The following is a 24556-nucleotide window of genomic DNA, read 5'->3' as shown; positions in this document are numbered from 1 at the left end:
ATACATGTTGTATGATGCGTTCGATTTAAGCAGTTTTGGAATGCCTCTTTCTGTGGGCTTGGGTGGCATCATTATCAATATCCTAGGAAGACAGGCATTGGTAGGCTATTAACCGTCATAGTCTTTCTCGATGGTGCGTGTTATATCACAACTTGATGGTTAGTGAGTGAGAAATGGTTCTCGCTTAAATATGAAGATAGTTACTTTTCAAGATCTACAAACCTCTTCATGGGTCATGACTGCTAGCAAGATAATTTGATGACTGGATTCAGATCGTACATTTCTAGGTTAGCACGTCCCTCTACATTTCTCGTCCCAGATGTGCTGAGCATGACTATCGGTACCATTTCAGACGTAAGCATTCTGTACCCCTAGAAAACACCAACAAGCACATAGATAGTGTGTGCAAATGCACAATTATCATGGTTCATACTAATATCTATCGAGTTCCCTGGTGCCTTGAGTCAAGCTCTTCGAGAATTATCTCAACCTCCTTGTCAAGGCTCTCGAGTATATGCTCAGGAGGGTATTGTGGCATCCACCCCAGAGACTTCCCGTTCGCTGCTGTATAAGTCGACCTATACTTGAAATTAGCACGGATGAGTCAGGGTCATTCGTGACGACTGATACCGACCTTCCACCAATCTTGACAATGACTGACGACGGAGAAACCTTTTGAGCTTTGGCAATTTTCTCGAGAGCCGTGTCGTTCATCAGTTCAATCCGCTCATCCGGTATTTTCCCGCGCCTGGCTAGGCCTTTAGCGATCCCGGCGTATATATCGTGCCAAGCGACCTTTCCAGATGATGCTAAGTAGAATCCATTTTTTCCATGTCCGGGGTTCTTATTTTTCAAAATAGCGTCGAGCAAAGTAAAATAGAGGGACACGGTATCGAGGACGTGTGACACCGGCCATATCTGGCAGAGGATTAGTTTCCAATGGGCTAGGATCCAAGAATCCCAACAATTGCATACCTGTCCCTTCTGGTCGAATTCATACATTCGGCCAGCTGCGGTTGCGGCAATCACAACATCCACAGTTTGAATAGAGATTTTGTTACCGAAGCCTTCGCCCTTGCCATCTGGTTACAATATCAGACTTGCATCATCAAAGAGATATAAATCAACTTACAAACAATACAAGGAGAGAAGACATAAATCTTCACACCATGCTCGATGCCTGCTTCCACAACTGCGATGTTCGTGTCGGTTGCCTATCATTTGACGGTGAGCATCCTTCTATATGGTAGTTAATTAATACATACGGTTTGCAACTCCTCATGCGGTGCGTTCTGCGCCTTATGAATATCGAAGAGGTGGGGCTCATTATCAACCAGATCCCGATCGATTGGAGAGCCGGAGAGGCTTGAGAATTGCTTGGTCCCGGTGGTCTGGACGAGACATTATAAGAAGCTTGCTATAAAACCACCCAGTGGAATGAGAAGAATACAAACATAAATGAAATGGGCGTCTTGGCCAATTTGTTTCTTGGTCTCGGCGAGGGCTCTGATAAACGCAATTTGATTCTTGAGATAATAAGCATCAATCAGATAGAGCACAATCGTGATCTTGTTAGAGACGATGGTGTTCTTGACGGCATCTTCATCTTCCAGGTCAATTCTCAGAGGCTCAGCGCCGTACAGTTGCCGAGTTGCCTCGGCCTGTGAGTCTGTCCGGACGAGACTGAAAAGCTTTCCATGTTCGAGGAGCCCCGCCTCCGTCCATCGGGCCAAAACGGTTCCGCCGAGGTAGCCAGAACCTCCAGTAATAAGGATGTTTTGCGACATTGTAATTGGGAGGGTTTCCACGAAGAAGGTCCGCGCAACTGGATTGATGCGAAGGAACGTTTCAGAAGGCGAATCTGTGCCGATTTATATCTACAAGAGCAGTGGACGCAGTATGACGTAGTAAACAACTTGATTTGTCATTTGGTCGACTGCTTTAGCTTCCCGAGGCCGCAGCGACGTAGGTCTGGCTATGTCGTGTTACGGGATGGCTTAAAATGTCATATTGGTAATTGTACCTAGGAATTTCCTCATGTCAAAGGGTGGTTTGTGCAAGGTGATCAAGCTTGATAGATAATTCGGGCTGTCCAATCGGGAGGAAAGGAAAGAATCAAAGCCCCTCCCGGTATCGACCCAAACATTCCTATTGGCTGAACTGTCTGAATGAGCCCATTTTCATTGGACGAAATCTGGGTTTACATAATGTGCGGTCCATAGGTAGAACCATGGGAGGCGATCTTAGAAATCCAATCAGCTTTTTACTCCCTAGAGCCGTTGAAATCAAAGAGAACATACACCGACACTGCACATAAGAATTCCTGTCAATCAAACCGCTACGTCATTGATTCGTTTGTGCTTGATCTGTTGTTTGTATAAAGAGATCGCACAATGGAAAAAGGCGGGAAACAAATGCCGATGGCTGCTGTGGCAGTGAGTCTGATAGGCGCAACACACGACTGCTACTGATCGAGAATGCAGAATTAATGGAACTGCACAGGAAGCCATGGGATTTTCGTTACATTCGGCCCCTAGTGCGACGTACCCCTGCGTGGAAACTGCATATACGGGCATACTGTCGTTAGCATCATGCCACTTCGAGCAGGAACCAGCAACCGCTTCCAAATTTGCAGGGGATTATCTTCGACATGGGGTTTGGGTATTGAGCGCGGATAGCATTCGTCTGTCTGAGCTGTAGGAATGGGCAACATTGTAGTAGACGACTGGGCCGCTTGGATGGCCTTCCCGGGTCAATTCACACAAGGGGTTTTGTATAGCCCTCACATGGTCTATTCTTCTGCCGGCAAGGGCCACAGGAAGGCCGCTGCTCGTCGCATTTCCTGTGGATGCGTTTGCAGGTCCTGCATCCCCCTCTTGACCGGAGTACTCGAGATCGCATGGTGGATTGGTTGAATTGGAGTCGTGAACAAGAACCAAGACGGGAAAGGCACAGGTCAAGTAACTCTCACGTAAGGCAGCTTAGCTTGCGGGTTACGAGGCAATATCCGCGGAGCCGGTTATCTTGAGCAACGCATATCACTTGCGAGACACGCAGGAGGTCGGTCTTCTGGTTCAACCACAGATATTCTCTACCAACCATTTATATACACTAGGAATCCTAGAAACTGCTCATTCAACCGACTCGACGCCACACCACTCGGCCACGTACAAGGCAATGGCAGTCGTGATCCGCTTCAGGCTGCTGATGCTGACCCACTCGTCAAATCCATGGATATTCCCACTAACTGGACCATAACATAGCGCCGGGATCTTGTCGTAGAGGGAGTGAACTCGGGTATCGAGGTACGCCGCAGTGGTAAAAGACTTCAATTCACCCCCTGTGGCCTGCTGATGTGCCCGTTGAAGTGTTTGTTCCGCCTCGCTGTTGGGCTCAAGAATATATCCCTCCGAGAAGAATCCGTTCCACGTCACCGTCGGAGGATTTTGTCTGAGAAAAGAGTTCTTTTGCGCTACTTCCTTCACTCTGGCCTCGATCTCCTCCGCTGCCGATTTCGCGCTGAAACCGGGGAATGTGGCAATGCGGCAGTCAACACGACACCACGCGGGCACGGACGAGGCCCAGTCGCCGGCATTAATCTTTGCGACGTTCAAATCTACAGGAAGGTCAGAAAGAAGTGGGCACCTGGGTTGTATTCCCAGACTCACTCAGAGGATGTGGCTCGCTCTCAAAATGTAACCTTCCCACTTTCTTGGAATTCCACTCTTGTTCCAGCTTTCTCAGCCCCGTAATGACCTCCCAACATGCATCGATCGCATTAGTCCCCGTGGACATATCTCTGACGTGAACCGGAAGTCCCTTGACCTCGACTTGGAACCACAAGACACCGGTATTTGCCCGCACCAGTTTCTCATCCATGGGCTCCGGAATTATCACAGCATCTGCCCGATATCCACTCAAGTGCGTTAATAACGTGCCATTCCCTGTTGACTCCTCCTCAACTACAGATTCGAGAACCACCTTGGAAGCCGGCTGTAATCCCAACCGGCGCAGCGCGTCTAGTGCAAAGAGGTTTGCTGCACTGCCAGCTCTCATGTCGGCACCCCCGCGACCATATAGCTTGTCGCCGTCGATGGCACCACTGTACGGGTCTCGGGTCCACAGATCGACTGGCCCGGTGGGAACTATGTCGATATGCGCGTTGAGTATCAGGCTCTTGCCGTCAGTGGCTTGAACCTTGGGCTGATGGACTCCCACGACGACTGGTGTCTTGGAGTGCTCAGCACTGAAACGGCCTGCTCCTTCGTGCTGGGAAATAAGGTCCTCATTCATGTCGAGTTTCACCGGGTTGTATCCACGCTGCCAGAATTCATCGTAGACTAGGCCCTGGACCTCAAATTCTAGGCCCCGCTGGCCTCCGACTCTAATCAGGCGTTGAGTGTAGGCAATCTGATCATCGAATCCTCGGGCAACGGACTCGGCTATAGATGCGGCCAACTCGGACGAGATTTTGGGCATGTTGATAAGCTTTCTTTGAGCGAAGCGGGGGGGTTGACTAGGAGGAGGGTAAGTCAGAAATGATTCCGGATTGTGGTATGGCGAGGTCGAACTATTCGGAGGCCGTGGATAAATGCTGGGGTTCAGAGCATCGCCGATCGCTGCCCCATGGCATGGTCTAGTGTCGCGCTGCGGGTGTACTTTCCAACACCGGTTACGGCGAAGTGGCCCCACGCGCTAAGCCGACCGATGATTCTAGAGGGCTGTTAGTATTTAACGGCTCTATCGCATTCTCTAAACGGCCGAAAGAATGCTACCGATGTGACAGGTGGGTGCGCAGCGCCGGGGCGGGAAGAACAGACTGGCATGAGCATAGACAGTCTTATAAGTTCGATGGTATTTGGAGTATGCTCTAAGTGAGATTCAACTAATAGTTATTTCTCGGGGTGCTTTTGCTAGAATACACTTTTGTGTACTATTGCTTAAACATCAAACCCATAGGCGCCCCAGTTCTTATTCACCTTCTCTTGGACGTCCTCAGGGAAAGATCCACGGAAAGAACCCACATTCCAATGTACAATATCATCCTCAAACTCACATGGGAACATGCAACATCGAACCACTTTCTGATGATACCCAGTAGTTGGCTGAACGCCATGGGTAACATACGGGATCAAGGGAATGTTGCCATACTGATCAAAGAAAAACTCATTCACTCCCGGTTGGCAGCGAGTCGCTTCTGCCCAGATAACCTCATTCAGATCAGTGGGATCAATATCATCCCCGACAACGTACAGCTTGGGGATATACCACCCCGGCTTCGAGCCAAATACCAGATGACCCAGCTTCACGCAGAATTCTTTCATTTCGGTCTTGCAATTCTTCAGCTGCGTCCGATCAATCTGAAGCACGAACCACAGACAGTGCGACTCGAAGGGGTTCCAAACCATCTTGACAGGAAATCCCGCCTGCTGGCATATATGCAGGACTTCGGCTGCCTGCATGACCCCCCACAGCGTGTGGCTCTCCTCGGTGGCCCTACCCGTGACGGAGATCGGCACAATGGGATCTTTTCTATGCGTTATGGCGTTGACCTTGAAAACCGGACATTGCTTAGCTGCTCCGGGAAACACCAAGCCGTGATACTCGGCCATGGGGCCCTCCGGGGCGGTCTCAGAGATGGACACAACGCCTTCCATCACCATCTCCGCGTTTGCTGGGACCCAAAGATCATTTGTCTCGCACTGCACCACTTCCATAGGCTTACCCGTTATTGCGCTGATGAACTCCGTCTCGTTCGTCCATTGTGGAATGGGCATGCCGCTGACCATGATCGCAGCAGGCGGGACACCGAAGCAGAGAGCCCAAGGCATATCCTCGCCCCTGTCCTTCCACATCTGAAAAATGACTCCGATGTCCTGTTTCGGGATGACCGGGCCCACGAGTGATCGTGCATCATTCACCATGTTCCGGGTAATCGACCAGTTCACCCACTTCCCATCTGGTGTGCGAACAATGTGCATTCCGAATGACTGCAGGAACTTTCCCCCGTCATCTTTATGGACAAGTGGTGCCGGAAGTGCCGTGAGATCAATCTCGTCGCCAAACAACTTGTATTCCTTCACTGGTCCGGTGGAGAGCTTGACTGAAGGCAAAGCCGGTCTTCCCTTGGCGTCATTTATCTTCAGTATGATATCCCTGCCAGTAGCAGTAGGCGGAAGTCCCAAGGATCTGGCAACTCGACCGAGCTTCTGGCCGGCCACGCTGCTGAGGCCGACGGGGGCGCCTAGGATGCGGAACAGGCCGGACTTCCCCCTATCGTATCCGGTGAAGCTCTCAAACAACGGGGCCTTTGCCTCTGTTTCGTAGACCTTTCGAATGATTGCGCCAACTTCGAGGTGTGGATCGACGTCTTTGGTGATGGTTACCAGGTCGTTGTCGCGTTCGAGCTCACGGAGGAACTGGCGCAAGCTCTCGGCCGCGGATTTGGAGTCTTCGGGGGATGACATCGTATGGATGGAATTTTATTTGAGAAGATTGAGCAGTTGAGTTGTTAGGGACTTTCAGTAAAAGCAAAAATAAAATTCATTGTACTACAGTGTATGCCTTTATAGATATCGCCTGTAACAAGGTTCCATACTGCATCATACGTCCATCTCCAATTTGGGGTGCCGCTCGGGCACAGGAGCCGACGGAGTGGATCGCCGGCTGCAGAGACAAGCCGGCACATTGTTCAGGATCTCTCTTTCGTTGACACTTTAAAGAAACAGCCACGTCCAGTGAGGGAAAGATCTCCCAAAAATGTTTGTAATGGAAACGGAGCGTCCTGAATATTGCCGAAACCTGTCGGCTTCATCCTCCGATATGCCCAGTAACATTGGAGCTAACCGGGAAATCTGACCTCGGGGGTTCTTTTCAGGGATTGTTCTGTTTTCTCTTTCCCTTCTTAAAGAAGCTGCCAAACCTGCACAGTACACGGCCATGGGTTTATCTACTACCTCTCGCGTTCCCTTGATTTGTTGATTCTGTGATCACCGAGCACCCCTCCCCTGCCTCTATTTTTTAATTCGAACTATACCTCCCCCTCAATACCCAGAGATGCTGTCTTTTACAAACTCAGAGCCCCCTACCCCTTGTTGTAACAATGACCAACATGCACATCGAAGTCAACTCTCACCCCCGCGCAAAAGAATCATCGTCGCCATGACCGGTGCCACCGGCTCAATCCTCGGCATCAAAACACTCCTCGCCCTGCGCCACCTCAACGTCGAAACTCATCTGATTCTTAGCAAATGGGCCGAAGCTACACTTAAATACGAAACGGACTACACCGTGGGGAATGTGCGCGCCCTTGCCGACCATGTGCACAGCATCCACGACATGGCCGCGCCAATTGCCAGCGGGTCGTTTCGCGTGGACGGCATGATCGTGGTGCCCTGCAGCATGAAGACGCTAGCGGCCATCAGCTGCGGGTTCTGCGACGACTTGATCGCGCGGGCCGCGGATGTGGTACTCAAGGAGCGACGGAAACTCGTTCTCGTGACGCGCGAAACACCACTCAGTACCATTCATTTGCAGAATATGTTGGAGATTTCTCGCGCCGGGGCAATCGTGTTTCCGCCGATGATGACGTTCTATACTCGACCGGCCGGGATTGGAGAAATGGTGGACCATAGCGTGGGAAGGCTTCTAGACTTGTTTGGACTGGATACAGGGGAGTTCGAGCGGTGGGAAGGGTGGAGGAAAGATTAGGCTGTTGTCTTCTCTTGCTTGCATTTGATCCAGCAGGCAGAATAATAACACATTTCCTGGCGCTGTCAAGGAGCTTATTCTTTGCTGACACATATTTCGACACGATGCATAGAGTGTGATGCATAGAGTGTCAGGGAAGATCAGCTTGCGGGGAGAGGTACCAGGACTAGTAAGTAGAAATAGAACGGGCCGGAACTGTAAGATAGCATCGGTGCGTCAGTTGGGATGCCAGGGTGCGTTCCGTGCAGAAGCCGAGTCTTTCTCGCCTGCATGGTTATTCTCGCAGCAAGGCTGACTCAATCCACTGTCTATCCATATCAATCCCAATTGAGTCCAGAACCTCAGCCCAAAGCCCTGGGTCGTCACAGGAGTTCAGGCCGAGCGAATCATCTGCAGCTTGATTTAGGCCTGTCTCAGGCCCCATAGACTGTGCAATGTCGTTGTTTTGGATTGCAAGTACCGTCTCAGTTCCATTTCGCGGACTGCTGGCTTCCATATTTTGCCTGTTTGCCGGAACAATTGCGCTTATGTTGCTCGATATCCTGACTAGCAGCGAATGACAAGCTTGCATATATCTGTTCCCTTTCTCCGCCATGCCTTGTAGGACCGCCAAGGCGGCGTTCATGGCCGATGCATCTTGGTCCTTGTACGGGAATGCAATGTTGACCATCACTAGCAGCAAGGCGTTAGAAAATGCCTGTTCTCCATCGATGAAGCCATACGTTGCTGGCGATACATTGTTAGTTAAGTCTTGCGGTGCCCGCAGTAGAGAACCGGGTTACTTACCGACGAGGTTGTACTCTGCGGCCATTTTCCACAGCGCCATGCTCGACCGTGCGGCTGCGATAGACGTGTCGATAACTCCCATGATATTGGATTGAATGCCATCTTCCCATATTGAATGGCTGGAAGGCCCATTATTCGCCGCCATTTGTCTTTGGACCGCATATAGCAGGAGCGGGCGGACGGTCATGTTGATGCAGTGATAATAGTGAAGCTGTGTTGAGATGATCCCTCGACTCAGTCCAGTGGGCGGGCTTGCTGTGTTGATCCGCAGGTCTTCAGGTAAGTTACCGAACCAGTCGGAGAGGCTCTTCATGATTCTATGGACGGATGTGAACAAATTGCTACCCGACGTTTGCTTCTTTCGATAAATCTCTTCGCCGATTGTTCCTTGGATCCTAGAGAGTTGCGCATAGCACGCCAAAATAGACGAGATCCGTGGATCCTCGTCACCATTTCGACTAGGAAGCACTAGGTTGATGTCGGCATCCTGAATGGAGAACGGGCGACCCGAGGTAAGAGAAAGCAGCCTATCCATGCTATATATAGACCACCAGACGCGTCGTCGGTGCTCACGCTCTTCGGCACCCATCGCCTGGTCCACAACCTCCTGATGAAGGCCCAGAGATATGGCCATTCGAAGAGCAAGTCCGATGTAGATATACGCCGAATCCCTTCGATTCAGGGTTTGCAGGAAGTACGCCACGTAGCTCAATACCTCCACAAATAAGATGGATCCATCTTCGTGAGCATCCGGCAGAAACTTCAAGGCATGCTTGAAGTAGACAAATCCGGGTGGTCCTTCATCTCCGACCCACTGGTTTACCGAGTACATCTGTCCGAAGCCGAAGACCAAGAGCATCTGGCAGTATACTAAGCAGTCCTCACGGTCGCTGACATTCGGTGGTCGGCTATATAGCCTGTCCAATCTTTGGTAGAAGTCGACATCCCGAACAAACGAGAATATTGTCCCGAGGTAAGCATGCTGCGCCCGGTAAAGTCGTTTGGCATGCTCATAGGGGGGTAGCTGGGGCAGCGTGGGATCAACGTCGCGCCTGATCCAGGATGAATCGGTGTAATGGGGATGTAAATGCCAAGCGAGAGTTTCCGTAGTTGGATTAATACTGTTTGCGATATAGTTGGAGGAGGAGCTTCCCATATAATCTATCACCGACGCATCAGCCCGAGGTTGCCAACGGATGAATAGATTCTCATACGATACTGTCCTGAATCACCTGCGAACCAGTTCCCAGTCTCGGCAAGCGCCCACCCCGCTTCGGTCGGACTTTCTTCTGCCGGTTCAGGATGTGTCTCTACGGGCTGAGATTTAGAAGCGCGTGCCAACGCTCGCAGCTCGAGAAAATAACTGAAGCGGTGGCGGATTAGCCAAGACGGACCAATTCAGAATTGCTACCTCAGCACCGACCTCTCAGGGATTGTGATCTTTTTCTCCGACGATGGATATGTACATGTCTGGCGAGAATTGCGACAGGCGACACAGGCGTAAGGGGGCGTGCCTGCGCACTTGGTTTTCCTGCTCCGACATCGATTACAGCTGGAATGCGTCATTAGTACCTGGGCAACACGGGCCTGAGGATGCGCTTACGCCACACCCGATCGCCTTGCGAGATTGAGACGCTGATCGGCGCGGGGGCCTGTCCTGGGGCTGTGCATCGTGATGGTTGTTGCTGGTGCGATACTCCGGAAATCCTCGCCAACTCTCCGGGCGGCGGTCATCTGACTCGGCGTCGGCAGCCGATCCCGATCTTATCTTATCTCTATCTCACGACACTCTTCCTGCTCTTCTTTTTTTTTTTTTTTTTTTTTTTTTTTTTTTTTTTTTTTTTTTTTTTTTTTGCTTCGATTGTGAATTGTCTAGAGTCTTATCGGGTTATCATATGATCTGTTAGGATTTGCTCACCCCGTCTCTCGATTGCTGTCTGTTTATGTTTATTCGTAAAGTTGATTTTTGCGTAGCGACTGGGTTATATATATTTCCCAAGACTAACATTTCTGAGCTTCCTTCTATTGGTAGTCCTATTGCTTCGTGTTTTCTGTCCTCCCTTCTATTTTTTACCAGACAACAACGTCAGTGACTGCCCACTCGAGAAACAGGTATTTTACTCCGGCCGCAGGTTAGCTAGTCCGCTCAAGGCGAAGTATTCTAAATGCGACAATGATGTAATTGGTTTGCCTCACCAACACCATGACATGCTGGAGGCGGGAATATTGGAAAGAACACTGCCGCATGCATCGGAGATCGCACACCATTTCCGACCAGGTAAGGTTATATGGACATTGCTCCATCAAGGCTTCTGACAAATTGATGGTCAGGCGGAGAATTCCATCTGGTTCTACTCGCCGGAGTGTGTACCTCCGACCTTCCAAGTTTTTACTCCGTCGAGATAACGGAATTTATTCGGGAAAGATCTCGCCCCGACAGCGCCGGTGGGTCATCCAGCCTCCTGTGAAAGCCAAGCGGATCCACCAGCCAATAATGTTGCTTACAGATCATATTTGAAATTTGTCTCTTTGCATTGTGGAACCCGCCCGGGGTTGACCATTGATAGTGTGTCCAGGGATTTTGTAAGAGTTTCACCAACGTGGTCCCGGCACAACTCCCATCAACCAGCAGTACGGAGTATGATGCAGTAGCCCATGCCTCTTTACGGGGTATATATTGGAGGCGGTTTCTCATCCACGAAAAATTACGTACGTCTAAAGAGCTTAAACCGGATATCCCTGCACGCATGCAGGAGGATGAGACAAGTCCAACGCGGAAAACAAATGGAAGCAAAAGTAGGTCTATGATCAGCGGAAACTGGCGACTTACGACCCGTCTTGCCCATAACTATTTGCCATGAACAACCGGGGAATGCTCGACACGTCATTGCATACACTGCTTCTCCTTCGAATGCAACGAGTCAGCTGTTATGATGTTATGGCTGTCCCTGTGCTGCTGATTCGACGCTTCTAGCATAGGATTCACTTCATCCTGTCGTCGCTCCTCCATAATCAGTTTCTCCGTAATTTTATCCGCTGTCGCTTCTCAGATTCATTCATTGTTGATGCGTGCTTTCTGTCGCGGAGGATTGCCAATTGCTGTGCTCCGCGGAGTATATCGAGATTGACCTGCATCCCCGGATGTAAGGGGTAGACGGAGTGTGAACTAGTCTGCCGCCTGACAAACCAGCCAGGATTCCCCTGCTCGAAAGCCGGCCGACATTGTATGAGGGATTTTCCCTCCAGCTCGTGGTGAGAAGGCTGTTCGACCGTTCTACGGAGGAAATCGGATGGACACAGCGTCCGTCAACCAACAAGACGGAGCCAGCTGCGAAGATCACCTTTCGTACTGTCATTGAATCGGGCCAGCCCACCAATACGAGAGGCGCCTGGGTGAAACAGGCAAGATTTTCGAGTCATCTTCTCCAACCCCGGATTCTCTGGCGCGGGAGTTGGGGTAGTCCCCATGGGCTTGGAGACTCCGGAATTCTCCAGGCTGAGAAGGAGGGAGTCACGGGACTCTCTGCAACTGCCGTATTCGGCAAGCGCCTGGCTGACTAATCGTCGTTCTGCTGATTGGCCAGAAATCCTTCGAGAGGGAGGCGCCTATCAGGACGCACTCCGTATACTTCTACGGTACTTTACCTACCTATATAATTGCAGAGGTCATACTCGCATATGCACCGTCGACGGCAGGCCAACACGAACAAGATGAATCTGTCCGGATGGATGGGAGATGCCGGAGAAAGCCAAGAGAACTACCCGAGACGGCAATCTCTGGCATCGCAACCCTAAACTGCCTCTCTCCCAGTCGATTTCCCCCCCGCACACGCACCCCGCAGACGATGAACGTCGTTCCTGCTGTTGGGAACGAATTCAGAAACAATCCCCATTGGAAGGATTCGGGCGAATTGCCTCTTCCAAGGCTCGCCAGCGCGCGGCCTATCGACCAGACCCATCGAGGCCCACGCGGAGCATATCCATTAGGTAACGACACGGACGTCGTCCATACAAAACTCTGCATGCATCGGTGGACCACCCCCCACCGCCCGGTCACTCCATTTAGCTAGTATTTAAGGCCCTCGAGAAAAATGTTTGCCGTCGTCGTCTTGCGATTCTGTTCACACCGTCTGAGTCTGGAGTCCGGGACGTATACATGTCGACCTCGCACGCCCATCATGACCCGGTGAGGGACCCCATTGAGGAAGACCAGGATGGCGCCACGGTCTTCAGCGACACCAAGCATGAGGACCAGCCGCCGCAGAACATCTTCAGCCAGGGCGGCAAGGACTACCGCACCCTCGGCCGCTGGGATACCGTCTTTGCCCTGGTCACCAACCAGGTTGGCCTGGGCGTGCTGTCGCTGCCGGCCTGTCTGAAGACCCTGGGTGTGATTCCCGGTGTCATCGCTATCATCGGTCTGGGCTCGCTGTCCGCGTACACGGCGTACGTGCTGCTGCAGTTCTACCGCCGATATCCCCAGGTCGTCAACGTCGTCGACATGTGCGGCATCGTGGGAGGCCCGTATCTCGAGATCCTCGCCGGCGTAGGCCTGCTCATCAAGGTGATGATGACCTGCGCCTCCGCCGGCGTGACGCTGTCCGTCTCGTTCAACACCCTCAGCAACCACGCCTTCTGCACTGTGGGCTTCCTGACTATCGCCATCGTGGCCTCCTGGATTCTCACTTTGCCGCGCACCGTCAAGTTCGTGTCGCAGACCGGCATCCCCTCCACCATCAGTATCCTCAGTGCCGCTCTGATCGTCATGATCAGTCTGGGTGTTGCGAATCCCGCCCAAGCGCCGCCGGGCTGGGAGAACAAAATCGAGGTCATCGGCCGGCCGACTTTTCGCGAGGGTCTGAACGCCTGTTTGAAGATCTGCTACGCCTATGCCGGCAACATCAGTTTCGTCGGCTACATGGCCGAGATGCGCAACCCGTCGCGCGACTTCCCCATGGCCCTGGCCTGCCTGGAGGTGTTCTCGATCACCATCTACACCGTCGTGGCCATTGCCATCTTCTGCCTGGCAGGCGACTACACCACCTCGCCCGCGCTCGGCTCGGCGCCGCGCATTCCGGCCAAGGTGGCCTACGGCATCGTGCTGCCCGCCGTCTTCTCCACCGCCATGGCGTTCGGCCAGACCGGCATCAAGTACATCTACGTGGTCGTCATGCGCTGGATGAACGCCACCCACCAGGTCACCGACCGCAGCGTCAAATCCTGGACCACCTGGGTCGGCTGCGGCACCTTGTACTGGCTCGTCGTCTGGGTCATCGCCAACGCCATTCCGGTGTTCGACTCCATCCTGTCCATTTCGTCCGCCACCACCATCGCCTGGTTCACGTTCGGGCTGAGCGGCGTGTTCTGGTTCCATCTCAACCGCGGCTGCCTGTTCCAAGACTGGAAGAAGATCCTGCTCCTGATTCTGAATACGCTGCTGATTATTCAGTCGCTGTTCATGAACGCCGGTGGCCTCTGGTCGTCGATCACCGAACTCATGAACATCTTTGATAACGACAGCAGCTCAGTCAGGGGGTCCTTTTCCTGCGGCGACAACTCTGCCATCTGAGTTCGACGATATATGGGAACTTGAAGTCTACGTTTTTAGAAATTTGTACATACATTCAATGCCATGTTTGATAGAGTAGCGTTCTGGCATCTGGTCCTGGACATATTTTGCAGGAATTTTAGTTACGCAAGAATAGACGTTGCAAGGTTTTATTCCACTTCGGTTGGGTTCCACTGTGCCAAGACAGCACATGCAGTTCAATAGTCGATGACCCGCAGGCGATGTGTCACAATCGTACATGATATGTATTCAAGAACCGTGGATCAGTGTCATGACCCATAGTATTTGTATTTTCATTCTTCTGACTGCGGCCACTACATAAAATATCCCAGAGGGCAACCCGCAAGTAACGGTAGCGAACCATTTGACCCTTCAAGGCAACATGCATGAATGTAGAAGAATCTGTCTCATCCTTGGACCTCACTGGCGACCAGGTCATCAGTCCGGACTCCCATATTCCAGGTCTACAGGTGTCAGAGTGGATGCCTGAACCGCCCTTTTGGCTGTCAGATCTTGGCTGCAACAGCGACATGCTGCAGTGGGACTTCACAGGAGCTTCGACGGAAGATGGGAATTTGTGTTGATCTCATAATATTCAGATGGTGGAGCGGGTTCACAGTGAGAAAATACAAAAATGGTCATGTCCATCTATTTTCTATGAAACGGACTGGCAGATGTGACTAGGTAATCAAAGACCTTATAACTTACTTCTGTGTATGTAATTGATCGCTTCTACCTTACGGCCTTAGGTGTTTATACTATTTTTGACGGTGTTTGACTGTGTGATTTAAACTATTGATTCATGTACAGCTGCTGGATTGATGGACGGGAGAATAATTGTAGTAAAAGAACACGGAGAAAGAAGGGAAAATAAATAATAAAGTGAAGTTAGTACAGTTGTATTAACAGCGTTGTTGAATATCATATCCTAGATTTACAGATTAACCCTTTCTCTGGGTATGTCTTTCATCTAGAATAACCTTTCTTTGTTTGTATGCCTCAAATTCTTCATAGTTTGAAATTGAAGCTCTAAACCTCGAATTTTCCAAGGGCAATTGCAAAAGAAGAGTATGTAAAGCCAGTTGAGTTTCTAAATCACAATTCAGATTGGTAAACCTCCAGGTTGTTCACAGATATTGATCAACAAGTAGCCATCAGAGTGGACTTGGAGCTTGGCTGCTCTCCATGCCCGTCTATCCGGCTTTGCTGGCCCGAGCCAGCTCTAGTTAAAAGTGAAATTCAACGATTCCGCCCCTTCTGTACGAGTACCATCCTCATTGAAGGTCGGATGCCCATTGATGAAAGCAAGCGGATATGGTCGCTCAGAAGGGGTGAGGATCATTTTCAAGATCATCTCCATGTATGTCACGCATGTCTCGTGTCTCAATATCGGGGCTGTGCGGAACTCCAATGAAAAGAACAATCTGTCACGTTTTGGGGTAAAGTGGTCCTTTTCTTCGAGCTGCAAGGTGTGATGGTTCTGGTAAGCGATAAGATATCTCTGGTGCTCGTTTTCGAACGGCCCTGGGCCAATCTGAATGGATACCCACTGGATATTCTTCGAACGCCGCATGTTAGTATATTTTGAGTGCAAACTGGTGACTAGTGGCATGTGCTGGAGATATGCTTCTGGAAGAGGTTAAGAGATGTATGACAGTGGCTTAAAAGCAGAGCTAGGTAGTCTTGCTGGGGGGTTTATATTTCTTTCGACTAGACTATAAAGGCAGGTTCCTATAAGCACAAATCGGGACTTACCGCGATGCTCGAAGAATGTGCCCTATAAAAGGAATATTCCGTGAGAGTCACGTCTTCCCCTTTCAGCATTCAATCCCATAAACTATTATATCCTACTCCATCACTACAGACTCATAGACAATATTATGCTAGAGCCCAGTCTTATGTTGTGATCCCTTTGATCCTTGTTCAAAGAAAGTCCAACCACATGTCCAATGCCTAACTGCTCGGTCGCAATCATCCACATTGTCCCTTTAGCTTTGTACAACGACATGGAGCTAGACAAGGAAATCACTCGAAACATCATCCAAGATTGCTATCTGGAAATTATCGTCTCTCGTGTCATTCCCAGGAACTTGTTGGCTGAGCTAGCTCGATGAGTAAAGAGTTTCAGTCACAATGAGAGAAGTTATGTGACCTAAGCAATTGCTTTGTTCGATTCGCTCTTACTTGCTACTGGGATCTTACGAATCTCTTGGAAAAGGACTATGGAAACGATCTTCAAAGTGGCCTAAGGTAAATGACAGCAGTACACATACTCGTTCCATTAAAAGCAAATATTTTGTTAGGTTACTTTTCGTGAGTTTAACAATCTTCCATTTTCAATCCATCAACTACTGGCCAAAACGACGCAAAAGCAAACAGCTTACAATTTACCGTTCTAGGCGCATTGGCTCATGCGTAGCGAGCTCATTTACCCTCAGAGGGGGTTGGTCTGCCAGTACCAACTGGGTCTTGCTGTTCATAGGACCCCGACTTTACGATGACACTGCCCTCATTTAGATGTGAACAGTTGGCAAAGGAAACTCTGCGCCGTTGACCCGGCTCCCGGAATGGGCTCGGAGTGTCCGTTGGAGGTCCGCGGAGAAACGTGCTGACACCAGCTCCGGTCTGGCCAGCATTGATGTTACTCCCCCAGTTGACCCAGTCCCCTTCGCTCGACCGGGTTCCGTCAGCATTAAAGGTCGGATGACCGTTGATAACAGCAGCCTTCATTGGGCGACGCTTCGGGTCAGTAATGGCCATCAAGATACTGGTTGCGTGATGAAAGGCCGATTCCTCTACACCCAGGCCCAGGGAAGCATCTACTTCTACCCGCATCAAAATCCACTTCGTAGCAGGGGCAGACGCGTTGGGCATCATCAAATAGCACCTTCCCTTTCGCATGCTCTGCAATGCGTACCGATACATGTCGATCTCTCTTTTGAATGGTTCGGGGCCAATATAGATAGCCACGAACTCCATGCCAACGGGGGTCATCGACTCCGAGGGCATCGAGGGCCCGGGAGTTGAGAGCTCCATGGTATTAGTTAATGAGATATGAGTTGTGTGAAAGACCTGAAAGTGATTTAGTGGTCGCCGTGCTGTTTGTGAAGACTGTTGGAAATCAGACAAGGAATATCTGGCAGCTCGAGGTACTTTTATACTGCTCCGGGTTGAAATACGTGGACTGTCAATTCACGGAACTGGAGGCTCCCGGGGTGTATAAAGAGGCTCGCGTCAAATATTATATTTTCATTGTCTATCAACCGGTAAAAATCGGCTTATCATGTTCATGGCTCATGTGTATGTAGGACGACAGGCTTTACAGATGCCGCTTGCGTGGAACTATGTCGCAGATAAAGTCTTCTTGCTGCAGGAACCAGACATTGCGCACTTTCCACGGCTTCCCCTTGTGCAAATAAAAGTCGAAAGATCGCAGTAGCTGAGGCACGATCTTATGCATCTCCATGAGAGAAATGGCCTTACCCACGCAGGACCGCGAGCCGGCTCCGAAGTTGAAGAAGGCCTTTTCCATCTCTTGCAACTTCTCGGGTGAGCTGTCCAGCCAGCGCTCGGGACGAAAGGCATCAGGTTGAGGGAAAGCGTCGGGATCACGTTGGACAACCCAGGGATTGATTCCTACGGTGGTGCCTCCAGGGATGTATGTGCCCGCCAGGTAGACGCCCTCATCAGGGACACGGCGCTCCATCGTCATACCGATCGACGGGTGCAGCCGCATTGCCTCCTTCATGACGGCCCCAAAGTATGGCAAATACTGGACAGATTCCTGGTAGGAGATCGGGTCACTGAGTTGGCCGGCTTGATCTGCGCGGTCAATCTCTGTCTGAGCTTTAGTCATGGCATCGGGGTGACAGATGAGGTAGTACAGAATGGCTCGCAGGGCCACGGCGGTCGTGTCGGATCCTGCAAAAACGTTGGTCGACAGGTGCACGATCAGATCTCGAGTTGACAGTTTCTCCGGATCTGCCTCATGCATAGCCATCCAGCGAGACATCATATCCTTCCCTCTCTCCTGTGTATTGGTTTTTATCATCTCTCCGTTCCGCTGCAACGATCCTCGATTGTTAATGGCCTTCAAGGTAAACACTAGGACCTGGTTCCACAGCTCCATCTGAGGCATCAGAAGAGGGAATAAAGGGTTCCCCAGTAAAAAATTATGAGCCTCAGGAATCTGACCACATACAGCGGCATACTGGATCATAAAGCTAATCGCCTGGATCATGCTGTCCACGTCCTGTCCTTGTTCCAAGAACCCAAGTTTCTGAGCGAAGCACATCTCGCCCACAACGTCGAACGCGTAGTACTGCAGCCAGATGCCTAGGTCGAAGGGCTTCTGAGCATCGATCGTCTTGCGGATCTGAGCCAGGAAGATCTCGGTGCATGAATCCACAGCCGGCTCGATTTCCAGCATCGCCGTCATGCTAAATGCGCCGGCCACGGGCCGTTTCTGATTGCGATGAAAGCGCTCGTCTCGTGTGGAGAAGAGATTCATTTGCGGCTTTTGGTTCCACGAGATACACTGGATGGGATAGAAGGCCGTCTGTACAGTTGAGATTTTGTCACATCAAAAATACCCGAGGGGACCTACTTTGGTAAAGCTCTTATTGACACTGTAGATGATCGGGATGGCCTTAGGATCGCTAACCGAGATGTGATCGGGACCGATCCGTACCAAATGCCCATATCGCCGGTGCAGCGCCAAAGCCGTATGATGATGCTGTCCTTGCCACACATTATGAAGTTTCCACAGTCGCGTATAGGCCGCCAGCCATGGCCCCGGAATGCCCGACAGTCGCAGTCGGTTCCTCAGGAGCTTGAAAAGGATCAGTCCTAGGAGAAAAAGAGTAATGGTGAGTTTGTTTTCCATGGTGAATGCGTGAAAAGTAGATTCTGCCAATCTGCAGCCTCAGTCTTTGGCGTAACATCGACTTTTCAGCCGTGCCATCGCTGCAGAACCCCGCAGCAGACACGTCGCGCAACATCCTTGACAGCGCCGATCAACGGCTGGGCAAGACCAATTCAACCACTGAGGTAGTCATGATATCAGGACATTTGTTTCGATAGGCGGGGAGCAGAGCCTGGCTTATCCATGACGCTGCCATGCATCTCGGGTGTTTTAACAATCTCCCTACAGGACTACACCTGTCACACGATTTGGCCCAAAGTTGTGGCAAAGTCTCACCAGGACAGAATCGCGTTAGCTTAGCGCTATTCTTCAGTCACCAGAGTCCAACCATGCCGAGCTTAAAGGACACTTGGCCTATTTAGACCGCGACTATGAGGGCAGAAACCCTACCTCTACTTCTATCAAGGTTGCCGAGGAGACCCGCTTATCGACAGAATGTGAAAACGGTAAAACTGGTTGTTAGCAAAGGAAAGCCAGGATCATGGGAGTGTCGAGTGGGGTCGAATTTACTGGCACCGAGGGCAACTATCTGCTCCCCCATCATCGCGAAGAGATCGCGCGCCTCGAGCGGCAACATAACTTTATCAAAGCCGCCACCCATGATACGCTGACTCCCGTTAAGCTTCCGCTGGGATCCCGAGTTTTGGACTCGGGTTGTGCCGATGGTAAGCCAAATTCAACGTCCTTTTCTCGATTTGTCGACAATGGCCGATTAACTCGGTTCGATAGGCAAATGGCTGCTAGATCTGGCGGGCAGCAACAGACCCGATTTGCATCTTTACGGCGTGGATCTCGCCGGAGCGCTGTTTCGTGATGATCCCCGGCTTCAACTCCATCAGCACGACATCCGCACGCCTTTTCCGTCAGTCTGGAGGAACAGCTTCGAACTGGTGCATCAGCGTTTGTTGGTTTGGGGCCTCGGCTTCGACGAGTGGGCACCGGCACTGGCGAACCTGGCCGACGTGGTCAAACCCGGCGGCGTGTTGCAGCTGGTCGAGGCCGAATGGGTGCTGAGCTCTTATGCGGACGAGTGCGTGCAGCAGAAGAAATTGGCTCGCGTGCAGGAATGGTCGACCGCCTCGTCCGGCATGGACGTGCATGTCTGGAAACGACTTCCGGATCTTCTGTCGGCCCTCGGTTTTCAGGACATCCAGGTTGAGACGTACCCTCTGGGCTACGGCGCGACGAGTGCCCGGCCTGAGGACCGCGTCTGGACAGCGGAACTCCTGCCTCAGTCCTTTCGCCATTTGGCCCGCAAGATTCCAGCCGACGGCATCCCCGGCGTGGCCCAGAGCCCCGAGGAGTATCTGGCCTGGTTGGATGAGCTGGTGGTGGAAATGAAGGAGATCGGGTACACTCCCAATCTCCGGTGGGTGACAGCGCGCAAGCCTGAATAGTCATGGAAACTTGGTGAAATGGACTAGATTTATGAGCACTTCCGGTTGACTTGTGACATTCACTAAGTGAGTGCATCGTTGATCTACTCGTTGCCAGCGGCCAATACACTGGGGCCGCAAACCTATCTCCCGTGTCGCGTCAGAACATAGAAAATAATGAGAATCGCAGATGATTGAAGTAAATCCAAAATTATTTAAGGCAGAATTCATATTCGTACATGAACCTGGGCCAACGATTACCCCCCAACGAGCCCTGCACACATTGTGGTATCTGACGACGGGAAATAAGACCCGATTCTATCCTTCAAGAAACAATTGCCTCCTTGTCCACCGTCAAAGGCAGCGGTCAAATTGGCAGAATATGTGACACCTCTGCATATATCCTCGGTGCGATCTTGATTGTACTCGATGCAGGCGCCAATGCAATCTTCCAGCGAGTATTCAGTGCGATAGTCCAGATCCTGCACTTTGCCTTTTCCATCGGCCGATTTGACGCCCTTGGGCCAGTCGACGCTGCAGAGCACTGAGAATAACGATCCAGTAGATGCTCGAATGGTTGTTTCATTTTTGGCCGGACAGGGATTCGACGCGATCCCGCTGGTGCCCGAGGTGACGGGGGCAGAGGAAGTTGTCGACATAGTGGTACTTTCTTGGGTCGTTGACGAACTAGAGAAGCTGTTTCCAGTTGTTAGTCTTTTCTGAGGCTTATAACAAGCTAGTGTCGGTAAAACCTTGGTATCGCAGCGCTCGTTGACTGTGGAGGTGCATTCGTTGACTGGGATGGCGCATTCGTGTCGCTATTCTTGCTAGCCAGCGAGCCACCGACACCTCCACCCACGGCTCCTCCGATAATCAGCACGGCGATTATTACCGACAGCCAGAAGACGATCGGTTGTAGACCGCAAATGGTGTTCTTCTTGCCAGGTTGTTTGAGGGGGGCTTCCAATGAGTTGGGAATGTATGCAGGTCCGTAGTATCCCGTCTGCCCTGGAGCGACATACTGCAAGCCCTCGAAATCTTGATTGACGATCTTTTGTTGCGTGGGAGCGACCTGGAGTCCGTCCATAAGGCCGATCAACTGTCGGTTTTCCCGATTCCGACGCTTGGGCTGAATCTATATCCACGACAAAGTGCAGAGATCCGCGTATCCAGGGACCGTTGTCGCGGGCTTTCAACCGCGACCGGGCGGTGCCCTATATATGAGCTAAATCACTCCTAAATATAGACGGCGCATCGACACTGCCAGTGTCTCTGTACCCCTGTTTAAAGCGACCAATCCAACTGGTTGTGCAAGCATGAGGCGCCGGCTGCCAAGCATCTCGCTGCTTGCTGACCCCTCCGTGGCCATTTCCTGTACGCAACCCCAAGGAAGACATCTTTCTGCTTCTTTCAACGTGCGCCATTCATTCATGCGATTGTTTGGATCATTGTAAACAATTATTTTGATCCTTTCCAATCGCCGCGGTGGCTCTTCGTGTCTCTAATCTCCGCACGGGTCTCATGCGCCGAGTGTGATTGATCCCTGTCGGCGCCTAATGCGAGGTTCTCATGCGGTGCTTCTGTAGCTGCGCCCCTGGCAAATAAGCACCAGACTCAGGGTGAAACGGCGGTTCCATTTCTTCCGGTCCTTATTATCATAAATTCAGGCAAATAAAACCAGGGGAATGATCATGGATTGTCTCATCATAAAGATTTTCGAAGCTCGGGCGAAGGTTATCGCCAACGGCCCAAATGACCTGGTGAGCCCTGAATCGAGTCTCAAGAAAAGACTGGAAGAAGCCTCGAGCGATGGCAGTGGGCGAAGAAGTTTGAATGCCATGGCCAGCCATGTAGGATTGGTAGTTTGTAAGTAACAGCTAGAACTATGGCCTTACATCTGGCTAGTGCTTAGTGGCCTACGGACGCTACCAATCTGAGCCCGAGCACCCAACCGCCTATCATTCCTCGGGGTTTTCAGTCTGTTTCCACCAAAAGCGACACTCAGCCTGCGCAAATCGATCGCGAACCGACTGCGCCACGACGCCGGCGTGCGAGCCACCCGCCCGTTCATCGTTACCCATGCCCAGAACCATGGTCTGGCCCGACGTGCCCTCGTCCGGAGTGACAAAGGCATGCCACTGCGGTCGGTCGGGATATCTGCCCGGTACGCGATTCGGATCGCCCGACACGATAAATGAGGTCACGTACGCATGGAGGGTCCCTGCAATGGCGTCCTGTGCAGGCGAAATGGATCGAACTTCGGGATTGTAGGTCTGATACCGCATCTGATCGCCATGGTTTGCTCCACGCAGCATGGTCATGTTGACGCCCCAATGATACAGAAAAATAGGCGGATTGGTCATGCTACTACCCAAATGCGCCGTCTGCCGCACGGGACATATATAAGCGTACTGTCCGTATGCCGCTTCCGCCCGCTTGAACTGATATCCGACCGACATGTTCCGCGTCTCTAAGTACGGGGAGTCAGCCACCAGAAGCGGATCCGGGTAGAGTTGATCGAGTGTGCGCAAATCGTCCGGGGATAGCTGCGGCAGCAGGGTGGCAAAGAACTGAGTGAACTCCTCGGACGTGGTCATGGACGGCGACACGAAGTAGGCACCCTCGTTGTGGGTGAATCCCGCTAGTATGGGAACTTTATGCCAACGGCCGGATTTCCATGCGTCGATGGGCCGACGCGAGATGATGTCTCCATCGATGACCGGTTGCCAGGCCCAGCGAACGGACGGGTCTGTATCCCAGAACACTTTCTGCGAGGCTTCCACGATCGTAGACGAGGGCTGTTTGCGTAGGCATGGAAGGATACCATCCTCTGTTTGTTTATCACAACCCGTTAGGGAGAGAAATTGTTCAAAGTGGGATATGTGAAGACTAGCGTCTGGAGGATGGACAGCCCGAGCTGTGTGAGCTCCCGAATCCATGATAGCTTTATGGAACAGGGTTTTATTTTGGTTGATGTTCATGATATGATGCCCAATCTGAACTTGTCAGCAATGATCATCGCGTGAGAATGAGCGGACATACCGAATGCGCTGCAGCCGACAAGCCGAGGATGGTGATGTCGTCGGGATTGCCGCCAAAGCGGGCGACATTTTCTTGCACCCATTCAAACGCCAGAATCTGGTCTCGCAATCCCAGGTTCAGCAGACCCTCTTTGTCGGTGAGAGGGGCGTTCAAGAATCCCGGGGCTCCGATACGATAGTTGAAAGAGACGCCCACGAAAGGCTCAGCCGACCAGGCCAGCATGGACGCGGTGTTGTGCATCCTTGCCGCTCCCCGGTTGAAGGCACCTCCGGGGACCAGGATGGCGACAGGTAGTTTCTCATCTCCATCAGTATGTGCTTTCGGACGAAAGACGTTGATGGTCAAACAATCTTCGCTCTCAGGATCCGGGCCATCGGGTAGGGTCACCAGCTGCTTGCCAGGGCATCTTATGCATCGTTCAGCATACATAAAATCTAGCGTATCTCACCATCCTAGAACTCACCTAGGCCCAAACGTCGACGATTCAAAAGTTCGATTGGACGGTGGAACCGGCACCGCGGGAGTAAACCGAAGCGGACCGATGGGTGGCAGGGCGTAGGGAATATTGTAAAAACCCTCAATCGGCTCTGGGAAGGTCCCGTCGTCAACGAACGTTCCACGAATAGTACCTTGTGGAAGAACCACTTCAGGACGGTCGACCGGTGTCTTCGTGGGCAGATATTGCAGGACCTCCTTGGGGAAGAGAAGACAAAGGGCTGAGAGGAGCAGCGGCCCAATACCAAGCAGGAAAGCCGACATCATATTGTACAGAGATGCTCATGTCAGGCATTCTGCGCCAGAAACAATGGCATGACCCAATGCATTCATTTATCAGATCGATATAGCTGTTATCTGGGTCGTGACGATCGACCGATCGCCCGCCGGAAAAAGTTCGCTTTCTTTCTCGGCATCGTTGATAACCCGCCAGATAAGATGGAGGACATCGATGACATCTCTTCGCTTGCCAAGGAGAGATAGGCTGATAGGTGATCAAATGATAACGTCTCCCCACGGGCCTTGAAATGGCACCGACTAGCATCCAATCGCGTTGGTGTCGTGCGGGGGATTCGCGCTAATTGTCGGGCGATGACCGAGTTAGAGCTGATAACTGGCCGACTATCTCGCGCCTCAACTGCCATCGGGCGTTGT

General features: G+C 51.5%; 11 protein-coding genes across 11 annotated transcripts; 3 read left to right on the top strand and 8 right to left on the bottom strand.

The window, feature by feature from the left end:
* Window positions 1–374: 374 nt before the first annotated feature.
* P170DRAFT_385117 (NAD-dependent epimerase/dehydratase family protein) lies at window positions 375–1787 on the bottom strand (the record flags this gene model as incomplete). The annotated part of the gene is made up of 6 exons (XM_024845705.1): window positions 375–578; window positions 635–918; window positions 976–1082; window positions 1133–1214; window positions 1266–1391; window positions 1455–1787. 6 exons carry the CDS (start codon window positions 1785–1787, stop codon window positions 440–442), a joined length of 1071 nt encoding a protein of 356 aa, XP_024705153.1. The 3' UTR covers window positions 375–439.
* A 1277-nt stretch (window positions 1788–3064) lies between these two features.
* P170DRAFT_437311 (acetylornithine deacetylase) lies at window positions 3065–4671 on the bottom strand. The gene is made up of 2 exons (XM_024849337.1): window positions 3669–4671; window positions 3065–3616 (listed from the first exon to the last, which is right to left on the bottom strand). The coding sequence occupies exons 1-2, from the start codon at window positions 4477–4479 to the stop codon at window positions 3132–3134; spliced, it is 1296 nt and encodes a 431-aa protein (XP_024705152.1). The 5' UTR covers window positions 4480–4671; the 3' UTR covers window positions 3065–3131.
* A 112-nt stretch (window positions 4672–4783) lies between these two features.
* P170DRAFT_437310 (UbiD family decarboxylase) lies at window positions 4784–6547 on the bottom strand. Its single transcript, XM_024849336.1, has one exon. The coding sequence runs from the start codon at window positions 6465–6467 to the stop codon at window positions 4941–4943; it is 1527 nt and encodes a 508-aa protein (XP_024705151.1). The 5' UTR covers window positions 6468–6547; the 3' UTR covers window positions 4784–4940.
* A 280-nt stretch (window positions 6548–6827) lies between these two features.
* Window positions 6828–7710, top strand: P170DRAFT_409487 (UbiX family flavin prenyltransferase; the record flags this gene model as incomplete). Its single annotated transcript, XM_024846789.1, has 1 exon — window positions 6828–7710. The coding sequence occupies exon 1, from the start codon at window positions 7057–7059 to the stop codon at window positions 7708–7710; it is 654 nt and encodes a 217-aa protein (XP_024705150.1). The 5' UTR covers window positions 6828–7056.
* Window positions 7711–7984: 274 nt separating this feature from the next.
* Window positions 7985–10167, bottom strand: P170DRAFT_476131 (uncharacterized protein; the record flags this gene model as incomplete). Its single annotated transcript, XM_024853321.1, has 5 exons — window positions 7985–8436; window positions 8497–9657; window positions 9711–9859; window positions 9920–10048; window positions 10100–10167. The coding sequence occupies 5 exons, from the start codon at window positions 10165–10167 to the stop codon at window positions 7985–7987; spliced, it is 1959 nt and encodes a 652-aa protein (XP_024705149.1).
* Window positions 10168–12208: 2041 nt separating this feature from the next.
* On the top strand, window positions 12209–14139 carry P170DRAFT_437308 (uncharacterized protein). Its single transcript, XM_024849335.1, has one exon. It carries the CDS (start codon window positions 12653–12655, stop codon window positions 14063–14065), a length of 1413 nt encoding a protein of 470 aa, XP_024705148.1. The 5' UTR covers window positions 12209–12652; the 3' UTR covers window positions 14066–14139.
* A 2206-nt stretch (window positions 14140–16345) lies between these two features.
* P170DRAFT_496136 (uncharacterized protein) lies at window positions 16346–17101 on the bottom strand (the record flags this gene model as incomplete). Its single annotated transcript, XM_024854093.1, has 1 exon — window positions 16346–17101. The coding sequence occupies one exon, from the start codon at window positions 17099–17101 to the stop codon at window positions 16490–16492; it is 612 nt and encodes a 203-aa protein (XP_024705147.1). The 3' UTR covers window positions 16346–16489.
* A 283-nt stretch (window positions 17102–17384) lies between these two features.
* On the bottom strand, window positions 17385–19012 carry P170DRAFT_409479 (cytochrome P450; the record flags this gene model as incomplete). Its single annotated transcript, XM_024846788.1, has 2 exons — window positions 18672–19012; window positions 17385–18623 (listed from the first exon to the last, which is right to left on the bottom strand). The coding sequence occupies exons 1-2, from the start codon at window positions 18948–18950 to the stop codon at window positions 17385–17387; spliced, it is 1518 nt and encodes a 505-aa protein (XP_024705146.1). The 5' UTR covers window positions 18951–19012.
* Window positions 19013–19470: 458 nt separating this feature from the next.
* Window positions 19471–20386, top strand: P170DRAFT_510285 (putative methyltransferase; the record flags this gene model as incomplete). The annotated part of the gene is made up of 2 exons (XM_024854765.1): window positions 19471–19654; window positions 19719–20386. 2 exons carry the CDS (start codon window positions 19471–19473, stop codon window positions 20384–20386), a joined length of 852 nt encoding a protein of 283 aa, XP_024705145.1.
* Window positions 20387–20550: 164 nt separating this feature from the next.
* On the bottom strand, window positions 20551–21241 carry P170DRAFT_437307 (uncharacterized protein). Its single transcript, XM_024849334.1, has one exon. The coding sequence runs from the start codon at window positions 21022–21024 to the stop codon at window positions 20623–20625; it is 402 nt and encodes a 133-aa protein (XP_024705144.1). The 5' UTR covers window positions 21025–21241; the 3' UTR covers window positions 20551–20622.
* A 1040-nt stretch (window positions 21242–22281) lies between these two features.
* P170DRAFT_193009 (alpha/beta-hydrolase) lies at window positions 22282–23944 on the bottom strand. Its single transcript, XM_024842711.1, has 2 exons — window positions 23408–23944; window positions 22282–23361 (listed from the first exon to the last, which is right to left on the bottom strand). The coding sequence occupies exons 1-2, from the start codon at window positions 23834–23836 to the stop codon at window positions 22324–22326; spliced, it is 1467 nt and encodes a 488-aa protein (XP_024705143.1). The 5' UTR covers window positions 23837–23944; the 3' UTR covers window positions 22282–22323.
* Window positions 23945–24556: the final 612 nt, after the last annotated feature.

Source organism: Aspergillus steynii (assembly GCF_002849105.1).
Source record: "Aspergillus steynii IBT 23096 chromosome Unknown P170scaffold_4, whole genome shotgun sequence".
Taxonomy (NCBI): domain Eukaryota; kingdom Fungi; phylum Ascomycota; class Eurotiomycetes; order Eurotiales; family Aspergillaceae; genus Aspergillus; species Aspergillus steynii.
This window is presented reverse-complemented; position numbering and strand designations above follow the sequence as displayed.